This window comes from Neovison vison, chromosome 9 (assembly GCF_020171115.1).
Source record: "Neovison vison isolate M4711 chromosome 9, ASM_NN_V1, whole genome shotgun sequence".
NCBI lineage: Eukaryota > Metazoa > Chordata > Mammalia > Carnivora > Mustelidae > Neogale > Neogale vison.
In genome coordinates this window covers 73,980,698-74,007,679 of record NC_058099.1, presented here as the reverse complement: position 1 = coordinate 74,007,679, position 26,982 = coordinate 73,980,698, and the positions used below count along the sequence as shown (strand labels likewise).

The 26,982-nt window shown below is 48.9% G+C and overlaps 1 protein-coding gene across 1 annotated transcript; it reads right to left on the bottom strand.

The window, feature by feature from the left end:
* Positions 1–1,437: 1,437 nt before the first annotated feature.
* Positions 1,438–23,202, bottom strand: LOC122916753. Its single transcript, XM_044264155.1, has 6 exons — positions 23,102–23,202; positions 22,706–22,927; positions 21,483–21,624; positions 7,289–7,511; positions 6,534–6,658; positions 1,438–2,266 (listed from the first exon to the last, which is right to left on the bottom strand). Exons 1-5 carry the CDS (start codon positions 23,200–23,202, stop codon positions 6,603–6,605), a joined length of 744 nt encoding a protein of 247 aa, XP_044120090.1. The 3' UTR covers positions 1,438–2,266; positions 6,534–6,602.
* Between the last annotated feature and the right edge of the window lie 3,780 nt (positions 23,203–26,982).

Here is a 26,982-nt window from a genome sequence, read left to right as displayed (position 1 = left end):
CCCTTCAAGCAGGGTCCCATTTACATAGGAACCATATCCCTACGGAGGAAGCAGTGCCCAGGCCCTTGAGTGAGTTGTAACAACAAATGTTTCCAGACAAAATACTCAGCTGGGACGGCTCCTAATTTCAGAACAAGCTCACACCATTTGGGGCTTCCATTTGCGGGTGAGCCGCTCGAGTGAGGGGCAGGAAGGTATTCTGCTCTTCTGTCTTGATTACTAACCGCTCTGACCTGCGGGAGGAAGGTCAGGTCCTCTCCCCCATGGTATGGGGTCTGATGGGAAGGCATGTGAGTGGGGCCTTCTCACTCTGACACAGACCTGAAGGTCCCTGCTGGGCCTTCCCACTGCCATCGACCTCCTCCATCTGACCAACCCATTTATGCTCCCTAGTGATTTAGCAGTTCTGTCCAGAGTGGCTAAATGAAACATCCAAAAGGCATTCTAGAAATGTTCAAAATCCTTTCTAGAAAGTCATCAATAATTGATCAACAATGACACTGAAACTATCTTAGCCATATATTTTAGAAACTGACATCTTGGGCAAGAAATTTCCCACTTGAGGCTAAAGTCAGTTTTCCCCTCTTGAAAAATGATTTTATTCATAGTTTCTACTTTATTCGTATTTCCCAGCATTAAATCAACTTGAGCTGATTGATCTAGAATGTAGGCTATTTAAAAAGTAAAAACAGGGACGCCTGGGTGGCTCAGTTGGTTGGACGACTGCCTTCGGCTCAGGGCGTGATCCTGGAGTCCCGGGATCGAGTCCCACATCAGGCTCCCAGCTCCATGGGGAGTCTGCTTCGCTCTCTGACCTTCTCCTCGCTCGTGCTCTCTCTCACTGTCTCTCTCTCTCAAATAAATAAATAAAATCTTTAAAAAGTAAAAACAATTCTACAATAGTTTCAATATGAAGTATTTCTAGAATGCAACAAAGAATTCCCATTTCTGTTCCAGGAAACCACAGAGTTGACGGACTGCCTTAGGAGCCAGGGGGGAACTTCAATATTTCAATGAACTACAAACACAGCAATGACCCGCATTTCCACCTTATGCCTCTGTTCCCCAATCTGGACAGGAGATAGGGTAGGTTTTCTCTCGCTTCTGCGGGCTGTTCCCTGCACATCTGTATGGACCAATCTCCCCGAGTGCCCGCGCCGGGACTCCAGGATTCTGCCTGTGTTTGGGTCAGGCAAGGACAACGGAAGGGGCTCCCTTCTTTGAGTGACAACAAAGGTGAAAACCCTCTGGGCTCTTCCCATCTCCCTGTACCATTCCGTTTTAGTCACAACACCTCCCAAATAAGTTGGGTGTGTCCATACGGGGGTTCAGGTTCACTGACTTTCTGGACTTCAGTGTGGTTTGTCCGCTCTGTGGGTACCGCGGGGTGAAAATAAAACAGAGATAAAGGATCCCTTTTGAATGAAAGACCAACAATCGAATGCAACAAGCAATAGTTTATTTATACTAAAAAGAGGGAAAAGAAAAAAAAGAGAACAGAAGTGAGAAACCAACATCTTTTTACTACATTTTATAGATTAAGTAAAAATACCTGTATTCATATATATGTATATACATACTGCATATTTATATATATATACACATATACACACATGGAATGGAACATTAAAATTACATGCTTCCCAGGACAGAAGAATTAGGACACGTTCCCTCATATCAACTTAAAACTCCATCACAATTTAAAAATCACTGCAAGGAAACTTACTTTCTTCATCTTGTTGGACTTCAAGTACACGAAGTTATGGAACCAGGAGCTAGATGTGAAAATCGTCCGCTGTGCACCGATGACAACAGACTGCCACACGCCACGGGGCAGGGGTCTTCCGAGTTCTCCCACAGGCCTTCCTCACCTGCAGCTGTGTCACCTTCTACCTGAGATGTGCGGGAATGAGGCGGGGGGACCGTGGGCAGGTGCCGTGTGGACCCGCACGTCGACGTTTCAACAAGAGCAACAAAGACACGTCTTTCCGTGGAAACAGCGCCGGTCGTGAAATGACTCCAGAAGAGGGTTCCTTCCTCCCCTTTCCTTGCCAAGTGAAACACAAAAACTACTGGGGGACAAACCAGCTCAGAACGCAGCACCTCCAGCGGTGATCAGCAGACAGCAAGGGACAGAGAGGGGGCGTCTCCTGGCGACAGCTCCTGGCTGACCCGGCTGCTCTCAGACACACCCTCTTCTGCAAAGGCACTCACATGTTGTCTGTTTATGAGGGATACAGTGGGAGTCCGTGCATGGGAGTCCTTCCTACAAACACCAAAGAGATAAGCTGAGGACGTGGTCTAACAGGGACAAGAGGAGAAGAAATACACATTTTGGATAAATGCGTGCTTTTTAAAAGAAAGGACAATCAATATAGTAGTTTTTAAAAAACTGATTAAAGAGTGAGGAATTCCGGTAAAATTATCAGTAAGGAGCAAGGTACTGCAGGACACTGCAGGTGGATGGGAGGCGGTGAGAACAGGGCAGCCTGTGTGTCTCCTCCCCAGCCGCCTGGCCCGCGCCTTGTCCCTTCCTGGGACACTCTTGTCCCCACCTCCTGCTGCTTCAGGCTGGCTTCGTGGGCCCCCCACGTGTGGGTCAGGGGTGCTGCCCTGATTCTTCCTGTCCACTGCACCTCCCACATCTCAGTGCCAGAGGCGGACCCTGGGGACCGCATCTCTGAGGCACCCCTGTCACTTGGCTTCGGGTTGGGGTCAGCCAAGGGGAGGCACTGGACAGGCTCAGGGGAGAAGGCCCAGGTACTAGGAACTTCCTCCTCACTCCCTTCTGCTTCTCTGTCAGCAGCTGCACGTCTGTGACTCAGACACACACCGCCTCCCCCCCCAGCAGCTTCACCCCGGGGGCTCCAGCTTTTTCAGGAACAGATTATCTTCCTCTGGTCTTTCCGCCCCAGGGGAGGGAATGGCTTCCTTCTGTCCCAGGCCTTGAACACTTCACCGTCTCTGCGATGCTCCCCTGACTGTGCCCATGACACTGTCCTTCCATTAACGTCTCCACCAGGACCCTGACTGGGGCCAGTGAAGCCGTCCCACTCTGGGCCATGAGATTGTGTCAGGCTGACTGCAAAGAGATTCTACCCACTAGCAGGCCAGCTTGTCCCAGGCAGAGCGGACGGGATTTGGCAGGCACTCCTGAACCTCACTGAGTTCTCGTTAGGACAGCGTTTGTGTCCAGTATCATAAAACTGATAATTTCACACGGAGACAGAGGCACCAGAGGGAAACCATTCATCGTTGCTAACTGCTGACCCCTAGTGGTGGGAAGCGGCAGGCCCGCTGGAGCAGCCCCCTGGGCACCCTGAGCATAGACAGAGCGCCCCTGGGCTCCTCTCTGGGGACCGCAGGCCGCCTCCCCTGCAGGCTCCTCCTGGACACCTGCTCCCCCTCTGCTCTGGGTATGTCCTTCCTACTGCAGACCCACAAGGCCACAGCCACGACCCTCCGCTGGCCACAGAGCGAGTGTGGATGTGGCCACCAGACCAGCTCTGTGGGGAAGACCCAGGGGCCCCGAGCAGGTGCACACGGAGCAGCCGGGATCCACACGTGCGTCCTGCCCGGTGGCTGGGCCCTTCTCCCCCTGCACCTTCAGGAGCCGACAGCTCCAAGGGCCAGGCATCTAAGTCTGAGTGATCTGTGGCGCCCATGGTGGCCTCTCTCCCAGGAAAGGAAACAGGCCTGGCCCTTCTCACAGGGCTTGTGCGGACCAGGGGTGCGGCCTAGGAGGGAGCAGAGCATGGCCCCCCAGGCATAGCAGAGCCTCTGTGCACTGACAGAGCTACTATGTCTGGATTCAGACATTTCTTGGAAGCCACCTTGGCCCCATGGATCTGGTCTCCCCGAGGAGGCTCTCACGGCACCTCATATGTGCACCGTAGTCTGCTTTTCTGACAACCGCCCTGATACTGCTCCCTGAGCATCAGGAGGTGATGGGTGAGCTGGCCGCCCTGGGAGGGGCAGGCTTCGGGCTCCACGTGCAGCTGTCTCCAGGCGCCCCTACCCCAGGTCCAGGGTGTGCTTGCTACACGGCCTGTAGACACAGTTTCTGGCTCTTCCCCGACCTCAGGCAGATCTACAGTTACCTGCAGGTGGGTCTTGTCACTTCCAGGGACTGTTTGGAGGGAGACTCTCCCTGTCCCTTGGGGCAGACTGACCCCCTGGGCATGAAGCCACATGGACCCCTGAGGGGTTTCCCATCCCACCCCTGCTCATCTAGACCCTCTGGGAGACCACTGGGCTCTGGGCCTCAGATATGGGACTGAATTCCACCTCTGGGGTAGGTAGACTGGGGTACCTTAGCCCACGGTCACACACTCCAATGCCTCCCTGAAATGTCATTTCTGTCACGGGACAAAATTTCACACGTGGAGGTAGTAGCCAGCTTCCTCTGTCCCGGTCTATGGGACTCTGGGTGAGGGGCTGGGGGCAGAGGGGGTGAAAGACAGGAGGTGCTCCTCTGTCTGAGGCAGCCACCTCCTCCTCGCTGACCAGCCTCAGGCAGTAATGTGACCCCCATGTAGCTGAAGTTTCCAATTTTCCACAAGAAACCCATTATTCAAGTTTTTAGTGGAATCTTCTGAGGTGTGAATGTCGGCAGCTAATCCTATTTTCCTCCCCCACACCCGCTCCTGCACACAACACACCGCGCCCAGGCCCCGGGTTTCAGCCTCTGCCTGAGGCACACACGTTATGTCTCTGAGCCCCCACTTCCCTCTCTCCGAAGTGGGTTATGACACAACCTCAAAACGTCGTAAGAATCCAGTGAGAGGACACGTGTGCGGGACCCGGACCCAGGTCAGCACAGACCATGTCAACCTCACACACCACTTTCCACGCTTCCTGGCTTCCAGGTTTTACTGTGGTTTCCCCAGAGACCAGCCACTTTGCCCGCTGGACATCCTTTTGGTGTCCCCTGGGCCTTCTCTCCTGGCCTTCCGGCATTTGTCACTTTCTTCAGTCTTACGAATCCCTGAGGGGATTTCCTTTTACACAAATGACCACAGAGAGCAGAGCTCTGCCTCCTGAAGAGAACACGGCTGTCCGCTCCCCGGAGAATGGAATACAGTTCGGCTCCTTCTGTTAGCAAAGCCAGCGTCCTCGGGGATGCTGGGAGACCAGGAGGATTCTGGAATGGACTCACATGGGACACAAGAGAGGGCAGTATTTACCTCCTAACAGTCCTGTCGGGGAAGCCGAGCCCCACCAACCTGCTATCCTGACAGAAATTTGTGGGTTCAGCCTGGAGACGCAGCTCTGAACCAGGGGTGGTCAAGAGAACAGGAGAAGGAGCCTCCCTAGGGGACCCGCTGCGTCTCTGTGCTGACCGTGGCTGGCAAGGCCTCTCTGGTCCAGCGCGGGACATGGTCCTGCCAGAATCTTCCGTCACTGAGTCCCATGACCCAGTCTCTCTCGGCCCTGGCTGAAGGACGCCGCCACACACTCATGACCCTGGCTGATAACACAGCCTTCCTGAGCCACAGTTTATCAAGAATCTACTTCCAGATTCTTCTACCTGTGGAAGATGAACGGAGACATTACTTCTCAGGGATGAGGGTTGAGAAGGAGATAAAATCTCACCTTCTCGGGAACCCACATGTCACTTGACGTGTGGCTGGTTCAGTGTAGTTCCTGGGCTTTGGGGTCATAACCTTCATACCAAATGAGGACTGAGGAAAATTCCAGATCAGAGCTCTAAATAGATCTCTCTGTCTCTGTCTGTCTGCCCTAACTCTCCACCCCTGCCTTGTGTCTCTGTCTCTCTTTCCCTCTTTCTCACTCTCTCTCAATCACACACACACACACACACACACACACACACACTCTGCAGTGGCTCAGTCTGGAGGGAGTTTACCCCACAGCAGCGAGGAACTGGCTCCCTCTAGGGGTGATATGGAATTCTGCCAGGAAAGCTGACCCTTCACTATCCACACAGGCTGGTCCGCACAGATGGTGAAGCTAACCATTAAACGGGGAACACTACTGGCTCTGGAAAAGGTGTAACCCGTTTTACATCCCCAAACTGGATCAAGATTACAGTGGAAAATTGAAAACATGTGGTTTAAACTAGGTGTCACATGTACCACATTTCACCCAGTTCCTGGCACACAGCTAATGCTCAGTAAGAATTAGAAACGTACGTTGATGGTATGATAATCTTTCTAATTGGAAATTCGTTTTGGCTCATATTTCTTCCCCAAGTTTTTTCTATTCCTGTGCTCAGGGAAAAAAAAAAAAAACTGAAAGGGGCATGTAAATCTCAGTCAACTGTTCCCCAACGCAACAAGTGTTCTCCAGACATCTCTCCTTACAGAGACAGGAGTTACACAGAAAAAACTTTAAGTTTCAAAACATTTGTTTTCAACCTGAAGGAGGCATAGGACACCTTTGTCATATCACATACAGAAATGCATCTGAGGCCCAAAACTTCAAAACTGACATTGTGTGGGAAACTCTTTGAAGATCTCTATTCCTTTTTTTTTTAAATTCCTTATTTAAATGAAGGCCTCTGTTCTTACCTGTGCAAAATGGAATTCCCTCACTCCAGAGCACTTAGGAGAAATAGCATCTCAAGTGGTACAATTCCGTCATGCTTCCTGTGGGTGCTTCTCAGGCATCCACAAGGCCACCCTGCGCTTCTCGCCTGTGGGTGAGAATCCCCCCACAGCCGTGTCTGCAGAAGGAGGGGGAGGACAGCAAAGCCCACCTCCCGGTCAGGCCTCACGTGAGTGGCCGGACAACCCATGACATCATTAAGGAGCCTTTCAAAACCACCAACCAGCGTTAATATGCCTGGGAATGGAGCTTCCCTGGGAACCCAGTGTTGCTGCTCTCCACTGGGTGTGCCCAGCTTCTTTCTTCCAAGAAGAAAGCCTAAGGGGAAGGGCCCATTCTGGGGCCAGTATTGGATCTGTGCAACCTGAAACCTATGTTCGTCCAAGCTCAGTGTGTCTCCAAGGACTGCTTCCCAAAGTAGAACACGACACCATTCTGTGATTGCTACATTTGCCGTTTGGACCTCTGTGCCTGTGACCGTGATTTTGGGGAGGCCCTGGCCTTGCTATTCCTGGGCGATCTGGGAGCGCAGGCCAAGAAGCAAGTGCACACAGGAGCCAAAGCGGGGCTAGACACCTAGAGCCAACAGGGCAGTGAGATCCGGTCACCACAGGCCAGGGAACCAACACAAAGCCGCTACTCACCCTAGACCTTGACACGGGACAGCACAAAAGCCAGCACCTCGCACAGAGACAGGAGCCAGGGTGGAGGGACCTACCTGCGGGCTTGGACGCCAGCGGGGAGGGCGGGAACCTGGTGGAGCTGGCGGAGGACAGTCTGGGCCGGCGTCTCCGGAAGAAGCTTCTCAGCAGCCCACAATTGAGCGATTCCACCAGCGTGGTTTTCCCGGAGCCCGAGTGGCCAAACAGCTTCAGTTTGATCCTGGATTGGAGGTTCTGCGTGGGTCGCAGCTGCTGGATGAAGAGTCCCTGGTGAGCGTCCTAAACACAGGTGCAGGGGGGCCAGTTAGTCCCAGAACAAGAGAAGGCTCTGAGCAAACTGCCAGCGCGGATGCTCCCAGTTTGGAACCCCCTCGCCGTGTCCTTCCCGATCCGGGATTTCTTTGTGAGGAGAAGTTTTAAGAGCCACTGTCTTAGGAACTTTCACACGTGCCATGCAGTGTTAGTAACTGTGGTCCCGTCGTGTACAGTACATCCCGGCACTCATTTTCTAACTGGAAGTTCGTATCTGGTCACGATTCTTACCCATGGTGCAAAGAGGTTTCGTGGTGTCCCATCGTAGCCACAAAAAAATTCATGTAAAGTGCATGTAACATACAATTCCCTGTTTCAGCCATTTTAAAGAGGACTGAAGCTCCGAGGTGTTACTACATGGATGATGTGTGCAACCAGCCCTGCTCTCTGGTTCTGGAACATCCCATGACGTAAGGAAGCTGAGCCCATCAGCAGTCACTCCTCCCTCCCCACCCAGTCCCTGAAAACTACCCATCTGCTCTCTGTCGCCAGCATGCGCCCAGGTCCATGGCATTTTGGTGCACAAGGAATTGGCTGGAGCAACTCCTAGGAGGTCACGGATTACCAGGAGAAGCAGGGTTGGCCTGTCTGCCTGGCCAGGGCCATCTGCTGCTCTCTGCGTGGAGGGGTCCTGCTTCCCCGGCACCGTGACTGTACCAGATGCTGAGAAGGAGGGCATCACGAGGTACAAAGACAAATACGGTGGTGGGGTGGGCCCTGATAGCCTTCCCCCTGTCCAATCTCTCATCCCTGCAGGGAGAAGCAAGAGAACTCACAGACTCACTCACTCCCTCACTCTTCAGCATTTACAGAGGCCCCCATGGGCTCCGCACAGTGCAGGGAATAGGAAGGTCCAGACCCGGCCCATATCCGTGTCCTGGGGACACACAGGTATGTAAACACTGACACCAAACACGGCAAGAGTGCTTCTGTGGGGACGGTGTGGGCAGGGGCTCTGGGCACCCAGACAACTCACCTCGAGGCCGCACAGTGAGGCATCACTCCCGTGCCCTTGACTCCATCCGGTCTCACAGGCAGCCTTGTTATCCACCCCCAGAGTGATCCTGGCTCCAGAACAGGGGCCTCAGGGGGATTCCTTCCCCGACCCAGGATGGTCCCACTCTCTAACCTATTGACGTCCGGCATCCAGGGGACACCTCCTGCTGGGATCCGTTCTAGAACATTCTTCCCCGGGAGGCTCTGGCCCAGGTGGGGTTCTCCATTGTGACTCCACCAGACTGTAGGGTTATGTGGGATGCTCTCCCCTTCTCGACTGGGAGCCAACTTGAGGGCAGAGACAGTGTCCCCAGCACCTGGCAGGGAGGTGCTCAACAGAGAGGTGTGCGAGAAATGACAGGACTCCGGGGGACCCTGCAGGAGCCTCTGGAAGGGAACTGCCCACTCTTGGTCTCCTGGGACTCAGGTCTGGCAGACACTGTGCCCACTTCCAAACCTAGGGAAGGAGGTTTCCTGCTGCTGTCCTCCCGCTGAGCCATTGTGGCTTTCTCCACCACCCAGCAAGCTTACCTGCTAGACAAAGCTCTGCTGAGGGCTCCCTGTCCTCCCCCACCCCTCCCCTCTCTGTGTGGGACAGGGACTTTCCTTCTCCATGCCACAACACTGCCCCCTAGCGGGCATGGTGGAAATGGGTAGCGGCTTTCACAATGAGAAGGGAGTTGGGGGAAGTGGGTAGGACTTGCGCCCCTATGTTCATACAAGGTCCCAGCACCTGGAATTCTCCTGAAGCCGCCTGACTTCTGAGTGTCTGCTGAGCATTATGCAGGAGAAAAACCAGTTCATGATTATCTAAGCTTAGGACACCTGCATTTTACATAGAACGATGGTTTGGGGGAGAACATGGTTTAATACATGCTAATATTTCCAAGAATGTAACTTTTTAATAAATTGATAAAAGAATATATATATCAGTATAGATATCTTTACTGAGCTCTGTCCCTTACTTTGAAAATCATGTCACCATGTTCCTGCCATGTTCGAGTCACTATCCCAGCCACCAGTGTGAAAAGGGGGCCCTAGACAAGCTTCCTACCTGCCCCACAACTGGGACCCTGTGACATTCAAACACACCAGTGAGTTCCCCTCATGCCTTTCCTGCCGTACCCCACCTAATCTCTAGTAAAATCCCTTGGCAGGGGTCCTCCCTGCTTCTCTCACTTGGATGGGCTCCCACCCTGTGACCACCGTCTGGTCGGACTCTCTGAGCCTTTGAGTGTTAAGAAACGCTGCGTAAGAAACTCCGCCCCCCCCACCCCGCGCCTGTTTCTGCGCCCGCCCCTAGGCGACCAGCTCAGAGAAGAAGGCAAAGCAGTAGGTCCGGCAAGAAGCCCGCACCTTGATGTTTCCTCTTAGCAATTTCCATCCATCTACCCACCTGCTCCGTGACTCTACATCCCCAGTTGTCTTTGCTGGGGTCCAAACTGAGCCACTCTCTCTCCCGGCTACAAACCCCACCGCAGGCCCCAGAACACAGTGTGCCTCACCATTCCAGCAGGGGTCAGAGCGCTAGTGTGTGCTCCCTGGAAGAACCTTAAACAAAGTAGGACATCCTTTTTTTTTTTTTTTTTTTTTTGTAGGAAATCCTTTTTAATGACCTCATTCTTCAGAACTCTCTCTCTCTCTCTTTTTTAAAAGATTTTATTCATTTATTTGACAGAGAGAGACAGTGAGAGAGGGAACACCAGCAGGGGAAGTGGGAGAAGGAGAAGCAGACTCCCCATTGAGCAGGGAGCCTGATGTGGGGCTCAATCCCAGGACGCTGGGATTGATGAGGGAGTAGGAGGCTGGCTGAGAACGGAGCAGGGGCTGGCGCCTTGCACCCCCTCTCCACCCATTCCCCTTGGTAATATGTGTGGCATTCCACAGGCATCCCTGACTGCCCTAAAAGAAGAGCAAATGGTTATCTTGCAGAGATCACAGTCCTGCAAGGCAGGAGTCTCTCTTGGTTTACAATGTCCTTGAGATTTACAACAAAGAAGTTACCTTATCAATAGCCCAATTTCCAAAGACACATAACTCAGTTCCTCAAGCCCTAACGTCACCCTCCCCTCCATAAAAAACCGAAGGAGACGGAGGTAGAAGGAAAAGTAAATAAAGTTACATTTCTTTTTAAAACCTAAATCTCACTAACAAGGACGCTTGATAGCAGGAATGTAACATTCCACCAGGAAACTCCCAATTGTCTTTATGTTACTGCCTCATTAGAAGGGAAGTGGCCTTGACTAGATAGTAACCAGGCCTTCGATATCCTGATAGTATTCTTTGCCCCAGTAGCTCTTCTGAACACCCCTTTGTCCTCACCTACCCAACTCCTGTGTATATAACCAGACACTCCTCACAGGCTCGGGGCAGCCGCATCTCTGCCTGCCCACGGGTCCTGTCCCCGTGCTCTAATAAACCACCTTTTTGCACCAGAAACGTCTTAAGAATTCTTTCTTTAGCCGTCGGCTCTGAACCTCACCCCACTGAACCTCACCTAGGTTCGAGAACTTCATCAGGATCATGACCGGAGCCGAAGCTTAATGACTGAGCCACCCAGGCACACCCAGAGCTCTCTTGATTGAGCTCTCATAGTTTGGTCATAGGAATTCGCTTACATTCCCAGCCCAATGGTGCCTATCAGTCCAGGCTAATTATAAGCCAATTTCAATTATGTTTCCTGACCTTATCCCTTGAGTGCTGCTTCTGTCCATATAACCATCCACACTGCAAGATGCTCCTAAGTAGAAACTGCCCTCTTCTCTCCCTACTGTCCCATTTCCAAGAATGACCCTGTGGAGGGCTGCAGGCCCTGAAATTTAGCATCATGATAGAACAGGAAGTCCCATGGATTCTCTAGCAAAACCCTCTTTAAAAATATGTTTCTAGGGTGCCTGGGTGGCTCAGTCGGTAAGCATCTGCCTTCAGCTCAAGTCATGATTCCAGGGTTCTGGGATCAAGTCCCACACTGGGCTCCCTGCTCAGCGGAGAGCCTGCTTCTCCCTCTCCCACTCCCCCCCTTGTGTTCCCTCTCTCACTGCGTCTCTGTCAAATAAATAATAAAATCTTTTAAAAATATAAAATAAAATAATAAAAATATGTTCCTAACAACATGGAGGACATTAGGAGAAGGAAAGGAAAAGTGAAGTGGGGGAAATCGGAGGGGGAGACAAACCATGGGAGACTGTGGACTCTGGGAAAAAACTGAGGGTTTCAGAGGGGAGGGCAGTGGGGGGTGGGTGAGCCTGGTGATGGGTATTAAGGAGGACATGGATTGCTGTGAGCACTGGTTGTTATATGCAAACAATGAATCATGGAACACTACTAATGATGTATTGTATGCTAACTAACATAATACAATGAAAAATGTTCTTAGACTTGCCAGCTGATTAGAAGTGAAAACAATGGGGCATTTCTGTTGCCAGTCTAGCCCATTTGCATACCTGTGGAATGACAAGGCAATTTAAGACAACCCCCCCCCTGCTGTGTAGATACAGACTTCGCCCCAGGAATGTGTTTAGGATCCCATGAGGGGGTTGAACAGATGGTGGCTCACCCCAGGGTGTCAGGAAATGCATGGAGGTGATATTTTTTTATTTCACAATGAATGGGGAAGGGGAGGCAATGAAAGGAGCTGCTTGGGGTCCTCATGCCCAGCAAGGTCAAAAAGTCCCAAAATGTCCCCCTCCCCCAGAGAAACACTGGGAACATCAAAGAGGAAATGACATGGGAAGGAAATGGGGACAAGATGCTCCTAAGTAGAAACTGCCCTCTTCCTCTCCCTTCTCCGACCTCACGGCTGGTGATCACTCTCCTCTGCCATGTGATATGAATTACAACAGCAAACACGTCCACGGTCTTGGCTTCTCTGCGGGGATTGCTGCCCCTGTGACAACCTACCACATGTCCCTGCTGACCTATTCTCCAGGTCCTTCCTGTGACGTCTCAGTCATTTTCAAGAAACAGATTCCAGTACCGGTTGTCCCTAGACTCCAAGCAGCTACTTATTTGGAAAGTGACTGATTGATTGATTGATTTTTTTTAAAGACTGTCGTTAGAAACACATGGCAGCCAACTCCCCACTGTCTGGCTCACAGGAAGCCAGGGTGTAGGGCCCTTTGAGGGAACTACTGAGGCAACCAGACTCGCGGGTCTCACTGAACACGGAGTGGAGGAGATGCTCCTGAATGGAGCAGGACCTGGTGAACCCAGGAAGGAGATCAGGGGCTTACTACACAGCAAGTGAGCTCAGCTCCGGAGAAGGACCCCCCTCCCCATAGCTGGGGAGGGATCAGCACAGATGCCTTGAGCCCAGTGAAGGGCACAGGAAATAGACAAAATCAATCCAGTGGATCTAAACGGGGATGGAGGGGGGTGTTCCTGGGTGGCTCGGGCCCTGATTCCCGGGTCCTGGGGTCGAGCCCTGTCCTGGCCCAGGGGCTCCCTGTTCAGTAGAGTCTGTTTCTCCCTTTCCCTATGCCCCTCCCTCTGCTTGTTTTCTCTCTCTCTCTCTCAAATAAATAAATAAAATCTTATTTAAAAAAAAAAAAAAAGTGAATCCTCACAGTCAAACCTGTGTTGTTCAAGAGTCAACAGTATTACAGAAAATTTGGAGAAAATACATTAACACTTAAAGCAAAAAGTGTGAATCACACTAGTAAAATTTCAAACACCACTGTTAACACTTTGTTTTTATGCTTTAAAAAAAAAACTTACAATGTGCACATAATATTATTGAAAGATCCCCCGGGGCTCCAAGCACCCCGGAATGGACCCCTTCTCAGGAGGAGACCCCCGGACCCAAAAACCAAGCCGAGTCCACTGATCAGATGCAAACAGCACGAGGTTTATTGAGTTGACACAGGTACCTGCGGGCGATCAAGTCTTAGGAAGACTCGCGCGCCAGCCCTTTGTTCAGGGCCTTTTTATGGGGTTTGGGGAAGCAAAAGCATACGTACAGAAGCAGAAACATAGTTACAAGGTTCTTATTGGCTGGTTTGAATGTAAGGCATACTCGGTGTTTGTAGATTGGCTTTGAAGGACCCCGGCGCGCGAAGAGAAAGGTGGGGAGGGGGAGTGAGGAGGGGGAGTTGGACCTTATTACTCAGCAGAGAAACATTCTGCCTACGTGACTAGGCCCACGTACCTAGGCGACCCCCCTTGCCTACATGACTATGCACATAAAGTATCCTGTTGAAACAGGAGACCAGTATCACCCCCTAAAAGCCAAGTGGTTACAGAAAGGCAAGGGAGTGGTTAAACAATTAACTGGGGGAGGGGTCTAACAGGGGAAGGGCGAGCGATTACAGAAAAGCCAAGAAGCAGTTAGTTAATCAATGGCTGGGGGGGGGTGTCTATATGCGGAGTCTTTCATTCCCCCCTTTTTCTTTATCATGGATAGAATCTTATATCCATTCGCTCTGGTCCTGTACCAGGTCAGTTTGGGATCTGGTCTGTCGAATTAGCTGATATTGCTGTGTCACCAGTGGTTTCGCAGCCCCAATAGCGACTATAAAAGTGGGATGTCCCACTCCAGTAGGTCCACTCTCTGGGTCTGTGAAACCCGGGGCATAAGTGTTCTTAACATACTTTGTTGACTTCAGTCCCCATAGCTTCCCCAAGGATTTAACCCGAGTTGCCCCCGGGGGGATGGTTGTGAAGGCGGTCAAAGTAATTTTCTACGTCCTAATTGGCTGGAGTTCCCATTGCTAGCTTGCAGATGTTAGGGTGTACTAGCTGCAGGGCTTGCAGATGGGCTTGAGGAACTGAGTTATGTGTCTTTGGAAATTGGGCTATTGATAAGGTAACTTCTTTGTTGTAAATCTTAAGGACATTTGCAAACAAAGGGAGACTCCTGCCTTACGAGACTGTGATCTCTGCAATATAAACATTTGTTCTTTTTTCAGGGCAGTCAGGGGTGCCTGTGAAATGTCATACATATTATCAAGGGGAGGGGTGGAGAGGGGGTGCAAGGCGCCAGCCCCTGCTCCCTCTTCAGCCAGCCTCCTGAACAATTTTGACCCTTAAATCTTTAAGGTGGTTGAAGGTGGAAGGTCTTATCTTCTGTAACTTCTTCCTGCTGAATAGGGGCGTAGAGCTGTCCCTACCTACTCAGGTCAACATTGATCAGTGGAGGAATGTATAGGGGAGTTACAAAAGGCGGAGGCAGCTGAATCCAGTGCTGACAGTGAAAAAGTATCTTTGCGCATGGTAAGGATCATCTGTCGTGGTGAAGTCATTGCAGCGATGGAGTCTCGGCACCAAGTAGAGAAACAGCGAACAAAGCAACATATTAAGGCTAATAAGGCAATAAGAATGAGAAGCCCAAAAAGGAGATTTGGCTACAGTCCTCCTCCAAACCAGTAAGCTAACCAATTGCTGAGAGAGAGAGAAGGATCTTGTAGAGCTTTAATCTGGGCATTCATATCCTTTATTAATCCTGTGACATTTTTGTGATAGTCTGGGATGTACACACAACATTCTGTCTTGAGAATTACATATATGCCACATGACATCCTCTAGTCACAAAGATGGAACAAAAATGGATGCTAAGTGATTATACCATTTAAAAAAAATAGATCGCATCCATCTTTGTTTTAAGTTGGGGAGACTAGCTGGAGTTGTAATGGTTTTAGTAATGCGCCCATGAATCCAGGCAAATCCTAAGGTACAGCGACCTATCCACCCTGGAGGAAGCCAGGGCCACAGGTTTGTTTCATATATCCAGTGGGTTCTGTTTGGAGCTGGCCATCTAATGCCAGGGCGTCTTGCCCAGTCAGTAGCAAACCAGTCAGTAGCCTGGAGTACTGTTACTTGGGAACACATTTCTAGTGATAGCCATCCTAGATATCGTGCGTTCTTTGCCCAAGTATCACTCGTATGATTTCTTTGTTCCCAGCATAAAACTGCCTTCTGACTGAGCCGTCCAATCGTGGGTGTAAGCCACAGATATGCATCCCAGATTTGATATACACCATCCTTAGTAAGTTAAGGAGGGTTTTGTAACTTAGGCTCATATTTGATTGGGGAGTTATGGCTTGATAGCAATCCCCTTTTTTTCCAAATTGCTCCATGGGCATGTAGTACCAGGAAGGCATATTTGGAGTCAGTGTTAATGTTTATTCTTAGGCTTTGGCAATTGCAAAGTGCTAGTGAACACTACAGTATACCTAGCTTTTCTTATTTTTTTTTTTTCTATGAAAACTACTGTCATCAGTAAACTGTCATTCATCTGGCATATCTGTAAGTATAGCCCAATATTTAATTAGTCGGCCTTCATCATTCTTTGGTGGCCTTTGAATTCTAAGAAAAATCTGGACCTGATGTGAACTCATTAGTTAGGGGCTGTTTTAGGTTTCGCTAAAGCATCTGTTTGCAATTGCACCTCAACAGAGGTGGCCTCTAGGATAAATATGACTAAGGGATGAAACCAATAAGAAGACCTTTGAGTGGTCCAGCCTTAACAATATCCTGATTACAGAGGATCACTGGCAAGTGAGAAAACTTGTCAAGAGATAAGGGGAGTTCCCCATGCATCATCCGATCTAATCATAAAGAAAGTGGGGTCATCCATTATCTCTATATGTCCATAGTTAATCCTATGGAGTGCAATAGGCTGGCCTTTAGGCAATTTCATTATCCCAGCCACAAACAAGGTGTTAGTTAAGTTATACAATTATAGGGGAATCAATCCCATTTTCCAGTTGTTTAATCATGTGCCGTGGGGTCTTGTTAATATACCCACAAGATAATAAGATTGATTAAAGAAGCTATTGTGTAACTTCTCTGAAGTTTACCTCAAATTGTTTAGCTTAGGTAAACAAACATTTAAAGACAATCGAATCTAGAATTTAATATCCATAAAGGTGTGTTATTAAAATATAATTTTTCTCTCTAAGATAACCCTCATTTACAGAGATAGCCAAATCAGGACTAAGTCACTTGTGAAACAAGTCCAGTTTTAACAAACTTGGCCCATTATTTACATAAGCTCAGCAAGAACAGTTGAGTGTGATCATATAGATCTTTTAGAATCTGCTTTGCTGGAACTTCTTATAAGGAATCTCTAGGTTGAACTTCTAGTAGCCTCTCCAGGCCAGAAGCCAAGCCACATACTTGCCATCAGGCATGCCTGCAATACCTGTCGATTTGGGCATATGCCTCTTCATGAGATTCTGCACCTACCAAGGAGTGACATTCTTTACTCACCTGGTGAGGCTGCTGGGAACTCTGTAAACAAGGTATCAGGCCAATAGTCCCAAGGGCCTTTATGGCTCCAGGTTTTATAAAGTCAACCTTAGTTCCTTTAAACTGTCTGGTCATATCTGAATCTTTTCAAATATGACATCCCAGTCAAAGCCTTGGTAAAATAACCAGTTTCCAATACTGTCCTGTTACAAGGAGAACAGATTCTTATTGAACTTATGCAAATGACTGATAGCCATGGAAGAAAGAATACTTAACTGAGACCTTTTGGTTTCAGAGGGTTCAGATAGAGAGAAAAGTTGAATGCTTTGAGCACTTTTACAAATGAGCACTTTTACATCTCTATAAGTTACAGATAACTAAGAGGAAGTATCCCTAGTCTGGAAGAGCAAACATTAAAGAGAACCAGCAATGTCTAAAATAAGAGACATAACATTATAATCTTTTAGTTCATTTAGTTCCATGTTACTAATTCTGGTGAATGCACCTTTAGTTAGTTCTGGAAATTTTTACCCATTTCAGTTTTAGGATTTTCAAGTATATCAAATATCTGTATTTGTCCTGGAAGTCCTTTGTCTGAATCTCCTTGAAGATAAAACTCATTTTACAAAAGAATTAAAATAATTATAAATGACAAAAACTCGGAATGTATATGGTTAGAGCTGAAGAGACACGGGAGTTTACAATTTAGCTGCAAGGAAATCAGGTTATTTTTGTGACACATAACATTTCTGTAATTACAATATCAAGCGATGATCTTTCAAAACATTAAAACTTTAGGAAATGCATAGAATCTCTAGAATAATTATAGCATTTTCCCAAATGTAACCCAAGGTTTATCATTGGTTTAAATCTTGTCAACAATTGCTAAAATCTTAGAAAGTTTTAAAGCACATGCCTAAATATAATTAGGGATGTTAAACACGTGATAAAACAAAACATAGAGACTGGGTTTTCTGGGCTGGCAAAGAGAAAACCATTTACATTCTCTTATCTGATCAATTAATCTAAGAAAACTTTGTCCTTTTAAACAAAGAAAATCAGCTTTTTTTTTTTTTTTATACCAGTGTCTTTTCCCTTTTTAATTTTATTTTTAAGTGTGCAGTCTTAAGATAGGAGTTTTCTGGGTTTTTCTCCCATCATGAATGATGTCGCAGACAAGGGAGGGGGATCTTTCCCCTGCTGTCCTGCTCGCATTCCCCACAGGAACTTAGGAGCGTTTTAGCTAAGGCCTGTCCAAATAAACCCCAGACCAGGCTACTCCGTGGAGTAGATGACCGTTCTGCCATATGACGCCCTGCGAGACTCAGGGTGCAGCCCACTCAGACTCCGTAGCCGAAGCAGTGAAGCCGTACAGACAGATTTACACAGTCAGGCACTCTTCAGATTCAAACAGGTTGGATACCCTCCCTTTTGGGTATCTCTGGCTAATGGGAGGTGATCAATCTCCCTTTTTACTCTTTACAGATTAGAGTGAATTTCTATGGTTACAGGCAATGGAGGATGGCAACCGAGTGTTTTCGCAGTCTCTTAAGGTTGGGCTGCTTTCTTAATCTCTCAAGGCCAAATGGCCCTTATACTTGGAAGTATAATCTATGTGGAGGCAGGTCAGGAGAGTATTAAATCACCTTGGAGGCTGTTTTTCTTTTTTAGTCTGTCCTGACCATATCTAAAATTCCTTTTTCTGAAGATTTCCCTTCACAAACCTTTTACATCTTTCCTTTGCATTCAGGTTTTGTCCCAAGCCATTTTCTTTCAAACAACCATTTTATTGAGGACAAAATTACCTTCCCTAACCTTCAACAAAATGTATTCCCATTCCTTAAATCTTTTTTACATATCACCTACTTTTTTATAGAGTTTTCCTTATTTTCATCAGTTTTAGTTACACTAAGCAGAACTTTGTATTCTTAGAAACACCTTTAGTTATTAGCCATTTGTGAACTGTTACAACAGAATTTTTCAGGTGGCAAATTTATGAATCAGTTAAGTGGAAAACAAGTTTACCAGCAGATTTAAATACTTTTCTACATCCAGTAATTAACGACTTAGCCTTTTATCCTGTTTGGTTAAGATATAGATGTCCACAATTCAATTCCGTTTGTCATCCAAGCAAAACTTTAAAACTTTCAGGTTACCAAAGACTTTGAAAGCTACTTCAGCAATTACCCATTAGAACTTTGAGACAGACAATTAACCATCAGTTTAGTCATTTCTTTGCCCCAATAGAGGAGCAGATGCCATGCTTTTCCACCAGCAAGGGGGGAGGGGTTAAGCAGTCCAAGTCGGGCCAGAGAACACAGGGAAACTTCCCCGAAACAAAGAGAGTTTCGGCAGCTGCTTGGGAATATTCCTTATGGTCTCTGTCTCGAGTTAGACCAACCCGTTGGTTCCAGTTATAGCCATTAACATGGGAAGTGAGTGAGGGAGAAACCCCCACATCTATTAGGAGAAACTCAGAATCTCTCCAGTGACCTAAAGTGAGACTTAAGGGGGTGGTAAGTGTTTGCCCCATTTTAGAGTCAAAGAAAACACCAAGGACAATAAGTAAGACACACAAAACAGTTAACAAGAAGGACGCTGCGCGATTTCGGTACAAAACCGAAAGCAAAAACTCAAGCGGAGATCCTGGGGGTCCGGATTCCCCCTCTCCAACCAAGGCCACGTATCTCTCTGATACAGGCTGAGCTCCAAATGCCCCGCTGCACCGGGGCCCAAATGTCCCGAAGGACTCAAATGTCCCGCCCGGGAGGACTACAAACGCCTCTGGAACGTCTTCCAGGGCTGCGAGGGAGAAGTCCGAGCCCGTCAGCTCCTTCTGGCCCCCGCCAAATACAAATGGATCCGATCGAACCCCAAACCAAACGCATGCGCAAATCCTCAAATGTCCCGTCCGGCGGGACTACAAACGCCTCTGGAACGTCTTCCAGGGCTGCGAGGGAGAAGTCCGAGCCCGTCAGCTCCTTCTGGCCCTCGCCAAATACAAATGGATCCGATCGAACCCCAAACCAAACGCATGCGCAAATTCACAAGTAACAGGTTCAGACGCAGCCACAGACGCAACGAACAGACACAACGAATAGAGTGCTGGCCAGCTTACCTCCTGACAGTGGGTCGGTGGTCCTTGGGTGGGGGGTCTCGTATCCCGGACGAGCCCCCAAATGAAAGATCCCCCGGGGCTCCAAGCACCCCGGAATGGACCCCTTCTCAGGAGGAGACCCCCGGACCCAAAAACCAAGCCGAGTCCACTGATCAGATGCAAACAGCACGAGGTTTATTGAGTTGACACAGGTACCTGCGGGCGATCAAGTCTTAGGAAGACTCGCGCGCCAGCCCTTTGTTCAGGGCCTTTTTATGGGGTTTGGGGAAGCAAAAGCATACGTACAGAAGCAGAAACATAGTTACAAGGTTCTTATTGGCTGGTTTGAATGTAAGGCATACTCGGTGTTTGTAGATTGGCTTTGAAGGACCCCGGCGCGCGAAGAGAAAGGTGGGGAGGGGGAGTGAGGAGGGGGAGTTGGACCTTATTACTCAGCAGAGAAACATTCTGCCTACGTGACTAGGCCCACGTACCTAGGCGACCCCCCTTGCCTACATGACTATGCACATAAAGTATCCTGTTGAAACAGGAGACCAGTATCACCCCCTAAAAGCCAAGTGGTTACAGAAAGGCAAGGGAGTGGTTAAACAATTAACTGGGGGAGGGGTCTAACAGGGGAAGGGCGAGCGATTACAGAAAAGCCAAGAAGCAGTTAGTTAATCAATGGCTGGGGGGGGGTGTCTATATGCGGAGTCTTTCATTATCTTCTCCTTGGAAGCAAGGAAGAAATTAAGCATTAAAGTCCAGTGGCCAAAACCTCTTCAAAAGTATTTTTTTTTTTAAGATTTTATTTGTTCATTTGACAGACAGAGATCACAACCAGGCAGAGAGGCAGGCAGAGAGAGAGGGGGAAGCAGGCTCCCCGCTGAGCAAAGAGCCCGACGAGGGACTCGGTCCCGGATCATGACCCGAGCCGAAGGCAGAGGCTTTAACCCACTGAGACACCCAGGCGCCCCCAAAATATTTTAATGGTCAAAACCTGCTTATCCTATAGCTGTATAAGAATTTACCAGTCATTGTTGTTGCCCTGATGTTTTTCATTTTTATAATTGTATTATAAAGAACACTGCTATGAATATCTTTCTACATAAAACTTTTTTCCCTACATTTTTCATTTCTTTAGGATAGAGTGCCAGACATGGAGTTCCTAGCTTAGAGTGTGTGACTATTTCGAAGACTCCTAATACACATTCCTATGATGTGGGCTAGAAAGACACCCATGCATTTACTTATTTGTATCCTGTTTCCTTAAAGCTTACAGCAACAGTGTTTCCTAAATCCGAGCATATCATGTGACATCTTGAGCTCAAAACTTTAAGAAAGAAAAGAAACTGTCAGCTTTCTCATTTCCTGTTTACTTTATGGGAACTGTTATTACAGCCCTACTGGGAGAAGGGAAAGCAGGCACAGAAACTGTAAGAAAGGCAAATGATTTCCAAGTCCAAACACAGAAGAAGAAACCGATAGGGAGCTGACGCATTTATGCTAACTGTATGCAAACCACAGGACAGGGAGAGATGCCTTTCCTACAGCCTGTGTGTCCAAAGCCTCATTTTGTTCAACTCATTGTATAAAAGGAAAAAGACAGAATTTTTCACATAAAAACAATATCAGGCCAAAAAAGCAGAATTTCTGACCTTTCGGAGTCTTGCAAGCAGACCTACTACATGTTCGTGTTGTTCTGATTTAGCGAGCTCTTCTGCTGTCTTCCCGTCCTGTTGGAGAAAAACCGTGTGTCTTTCCTGCACAGGAGGCTGTTTGTTCCATCCACTGGTTCTGCTGTCAGAGACAGAAACAAGGGTTAATAGGCCTTAGAAACAAAAAAGGTGGACATAGTCCTCGATTCTTTCCCTTTCTGTACAGTCCTTATTTCATTTCCTTATGGGTTCTGCAGGGAGGGAAAGTGAGAAAGAAAAAAACATGTGCACTGGTGTCTGGAAGTCCATCCGTGAGATGTCTCAGACCCACAGGCTTTCCTCATGATGAAGTCCCAGAACCTAGGTCGGGTTCGGTGGGGTGAGGTTCGGAGCCGACGGCTAAAGAAAGAACTCTTAAGACGTCTCTGGTGCAAAAAGGTGGTTTATTAGAGCACGGGGACAGGACCCGTGGGCAGGCAGAGATGCGGCTGCCCCCGGTTGTGAGGGATGGCAGGTTATGTACCCTGCAGTTGGGGGAAGGTGAGGGGAAGGGAGGTTTCAACGGAGTTTTCATATGCTAAAGAGGGCCTACCAGGTGCCAGGTTGTCAGAGGCCTACCGGAGGCCTTGCCCTTGCGGCTTGATCAATGTTGTCTTTAGACCAGCTATTAACATTAAGATAGCTGGGAGACTTTTTGGTGGGATGTCACAATCCTGCTATCAATCGCCTTTGTTAGTGAGATTTAGGACATTTGTAAGCCAAGGGAGACTCTTGTCTAGCAGGATTGTGAGCTCTGCAAGTTAACTATTTGCTTATTGTTCATGGCAGTCAGGGCTGCCTGAGGGATGCTACACATATGACAGAGGGGGAGCGGATGGAGAAGGGGGTGCAAGGCGCCAGCTTTTGTTTTGTCTTCAGCCAGCCCCGTGCTCCCTCATCACTCACACCTGGTACTTAAAGGGGTGGTGTGGGGCGGGGGGTGTGACCCCAGATGCTGAACCTCCCTCCAAGAAAGCAGACGATGCAGACTTTCATAGATGCCAAAATCCAGCTGATGCTAGCTAGTGTCTTAAATCCCCTCCACCGACAAACCTGAGCACTCACGGAGGATGCTAGTTACTGGAAATTTCTGTGCACTTCAAAGAAAAGCCTTAGTTTTACAGACGATTTTGATGTAAACATTTTCAGTGAACACAAGAGTAGGAAATCAGAGATCACGGCACCTTTTAAGTAGAGAATTTTCACAAGGCGGCCGTTTCCCAGCGAGCAAATTCACTTGCATTTCTGCGCCCGCAGTAAGCAGGAGCCGGGCTGACACGGAGGCCGGGACCACCACGCACAGCTCCGGTTTGGAGCGCGGGGGGCCCTCGCGGGTCGGGAGCTCCGGCTGCTCATCCGTGGGCCACCGAGGGGGAAACAGAGGCTGAGGGGCTGTGCTGCTACAGCTTTAAAGTCGTTACTAATTCGGAGTAGAAAAGGCGAGAGGCCATTTCCGTGCAAATAAAAGCAATCTCATTTCAACGAGACCGAGAAGCATTTCGATCCCTCTCCCGCTCGGGGCCGCTCAGCACCGGTCACAGCTGCATTCCCGAGGAAGCTCGGGGCCGCCCGAGTCTCACCGACAGCACATCTTCCGCTTTCTCCTGCGCGGGGCTTCACGAGACCAGTGTTTCTCAGCCTCCGCACTGCTGACATTTTGGACCGGATCATTCTCTGCCATGCGGGGCGGTCCCGGGCACTGCAAGGTGTGGAGCGCCTCTGTCTCTGGTGTCTGCAAGGCTCGTCCTCCCCGATTCCTGACAACTCCAGGTGTCTTCAGACGTGGCCCAGGGCTCTCTGGGGGGCACGAAATCACCCCAGCTGAGAACCGCCGCCTTAGGCTGAAGCTGGAGGCTCACGTGAGCGCTCGGGGGAGCAGTCTTCACGGTGCGCGGCCCACCCCTGCCCTCCCTTAGGGCCCCCAGGTGTCTCCAGGGGGACAGTCATCTTGTTGACCTGCAGGGGGCAGCAGAGGACAGGCCAGAGCAGAGGGAGAGGCTCCTTGGGTCCTTAGCACACCTTTTCATATATATATTTAAATAGAAAGGAGAAGGAATTCCTCTCTAGAGAGTACAAGGCCAGCGTTGTTTTCACGGAAAGACACGTCTTTGTTGCTCTTGTTTAGACGTCAATGTGCGCATCCACGCGGCACCTGCCCACGGTCCCCTGCCTCATTCCCGCGCATCTCAGGTGCAGGTGAGGAAGGCCTGTGGGAGAACTCGGAAGACCCCTGCCCCGTGGCGTGTGGCAGTCCGTTGTCGTTTGCGCAAAGCGGACGATTTTCACATTTAGATCCTGGTTTGATAACTTCCAGTCTTCGAGGTCTAACAAAGAAGGTGAAGGAAGCAAGATTAACTGCAGTGATTTCACATTGTGATACAGTTTTAAATAGCTATGAGGAACTTGTCCTAATTCTTCTGTCCTGAGAAGCATATAATTTTAATTTTATGACATCTATCATTTATCTACCTACATAGTGTGTATATGTGTATATCAATAGAGTTATTTTTACTTAATCTATAAGTCATTGTCTTGGAAGTTGCTGGTTTGCCTTCTCTTTCTTGTTCTTTCTTTTTCCTTTTGTTTTATTTTGTTATAAATAACATGTTTCTTATTTCATTAATTTGTTGAACTTTCATTCAAAAGGGATCCTTTATCTCTGTTTTGTTTTCCTCCTGTAGTACCCACAGAGCAGACAAACCACACTGAAGTCCAGAAAGTCCGAACCTGTACCCCCATATGGAAACACCTAGCTTATTTGGGGGTTGTTATTACCAAAATTGGAATGGTGAGGGGAAACGGCAAGAGCCCAGATGGTTTTCACATTTGTTCTCACAAAGAAAGGAATCCCTTCCATTGTCCTTGCGTGACCCAAACACACGCCGAATCCTGGAGTCCTAGTGTAGGCACTCGGGAAGCTTTGTCTGTACAGATGTGTGGGGAACGGCCTGCAGGAGCGAGAGAAAATCTGCAACAGAAGATGCACAGCTCCCGCCCTTCCTTCCACACTGAGCCCACAGCATTCGGCCATCAACTGGAAATGCCAGGTTTGACCTGCAAGGTAGCACTAAGTGACAAAACCTGCATTTAGGGGGCACCTGGGTGGCTCAGATGGTTTAGCATCTGCCTTCAACTCAGGTCATGATCTCCAGGGCCTGGGATTGAGGACCACGTTGGACTCCCAGCTCATTAGGGAGCCTGCTTCCCCCTCTCCTTCTCCCCATCCTCCTGCCTGTGTTCTCTCCGTCTCTCTCTCTCTCAAGTGAATAAATAACATCTTTCTTAAGCATTAAAAAAAACCCTGCATTTAATAAAATCTCAAGACAGTTTTAAACAAAAGAAAAAAGATTTGAAGGAAAAGACTAAAATCGTAATGATTATTTTCTTTGTGGGCCTGGGAATACAGTCCATTTCTGTTTCGGCCAAATTGTCCACCATAAACATGGTCTATGCTATAGTGAGAAAAAGAAATATAAATGAAACGAAACTAAAACCTATAGGTAAACATGCCTGGAAAGGACCTCACTGATTGAAGCTGTGGTCGCCTCACAAGAGGGGATACTGTTGTCTTGTGTCACCTCTCTCCTGCTTCATAGAGAGCGTCACAAGGGAGAGACATGGCATTAGGACACTGGACCCAGAGGATGGTCTTGGAAACCATCTGTATGTAAATTCCAGAGAAGGATCAGGTCCCTCAAGGGACCTGGAGCAGCCCTGCACAGAACATGGAGGGCGGAGAGGTGGAGTCCTTGAGGGTCTGGTCCTGGGGACCCGGGGTAAGGTTGGGAAAGGAGCCCTTCTTCCCAAGAAGGATGTTCTATTAACAGGGGAAAGGGGCAGAGGGAGGATGCTGGGCAAAGAAAAGCAAAGGACCACAAGCGTCTATGCTTGTCTTTGATGCAGGTGCTGGGCTTGGCGCATGTTCAGAAGGATGTGGGCCACTTGGGCTCCTGGAGTGTTGAAGCCATAATGGGAACCATTACAACCCAAATCTGAAGGGCTTCAGGACCATGGAGCTCAATGCCCCTTCCTGGGAAAGGCCACGGGGGCCTTTTGGGGTCTTCAGTCATGAACTCAGATGAGGCTGGAAGTGTCTGGCAAAGTCCCACCATAAGCAGCCGGCTCCGCTCCTGCAGGAGGGAAGAAACCAGAACACAGGTCACCTCATGAGGCCACAGTGAGACCGTCAGTGCAAGGTCCCAGGAGCCACAAAGACAAGCCTCGTAGGACCTTTTTCTTAGCGTCACAGTGAAGGGCACTGGGGAACAGGCTCCTCAACCCCTCTAGGTGGCGTTGCTCTTTGGTACAAAGCCCCCTCCTGCCCTGCGTGGCCTGAGGTCTCCATATGGACAGGAGCTTCCCAGGGTCCGAAGCCTCTGTGGAATGTGCTGGAGGCCACCATGGGAGTTCTGATTGGCTCCAACTCTGGACGGCACATTTCAGGAAAAAGAATCAAAACTATAGGTGGAGATTCTGGAGGACAGGGTTGTTTTGGTTTTTTTTTTCCTTCTTTTCTTTAAAAAAAATTTTTTTAAAAAAATTTTATTTATTTGACAGACAGATCACAAGTAGGCAGAGAGGCAGGCAGAGAGAGAGAGGAGGAAGCAGGCTCCCCACTGAGCAGAGAGCACCATTCGAGGCTCAATCCCGGGACCCTGGGATCATGACCTGAGCCAAAGGCAGAGGCTTTAACCCACTGAGCCACCCAGGTGCCTGCAGAAGGGGTTTAATTACAACTTAGGAGTCCCTGAAGTAACAAAACCACATTTGGCCCCATCGATGTCCAGAGTCCCCATGGGTTTTATTAAATCTTAACGGTGTGGCCCTAGAAAAGCCCCTCCAAAGTGAGGGGCTGAGTTCACTCTTTCTACGTGCACAGCGGCGACGTGCCTGTCAGGGAGTGTGGTCAGGAGAGCTGAGCTTCGAGAGGAAGGCCTTAGTGAAGGGGAAAAGATAGTTCAGTTTGGAAGATGAAAACGATCTGGGGACGGATGGTGAGGCTGGTACCCAGCGCTGGGCGCGCGCTCGCTGCCCCTGTGCCGCACAGGGAAATGCGGCTCAAATGAACAATTTTATATTCTATTTCGCTGCAACTTTTTATCTTTTTTTTAAGATTTTATTTATTTATTTGACAGAGAGAAATCACAAGTAGCCAGAGAGGCAGGCAGAGAGAGAGAGGGAAGCAGGCTCCCTGCCGAGCAGAGAGCCCAATGTGGGACTTGATCCCAGGACCCTGAGATCATGACCTGAGCCGAAGGCAGCGGCTTAACCCACTGAGCCACCCAGGCGCCCCTCGCTGCAACATTTTAAAGTAGAGAAAATATATAAAGCTGGATTATAAAAATATCCAGGTAGCAATAAGGATTGCAGAGGAATGTGCAAGATTACCTTACCCATGGTGTTTGGAACATCTAACAAAGCAGGATCCCCACAAGGGGGAGAATAGAAAAAAAGATACATT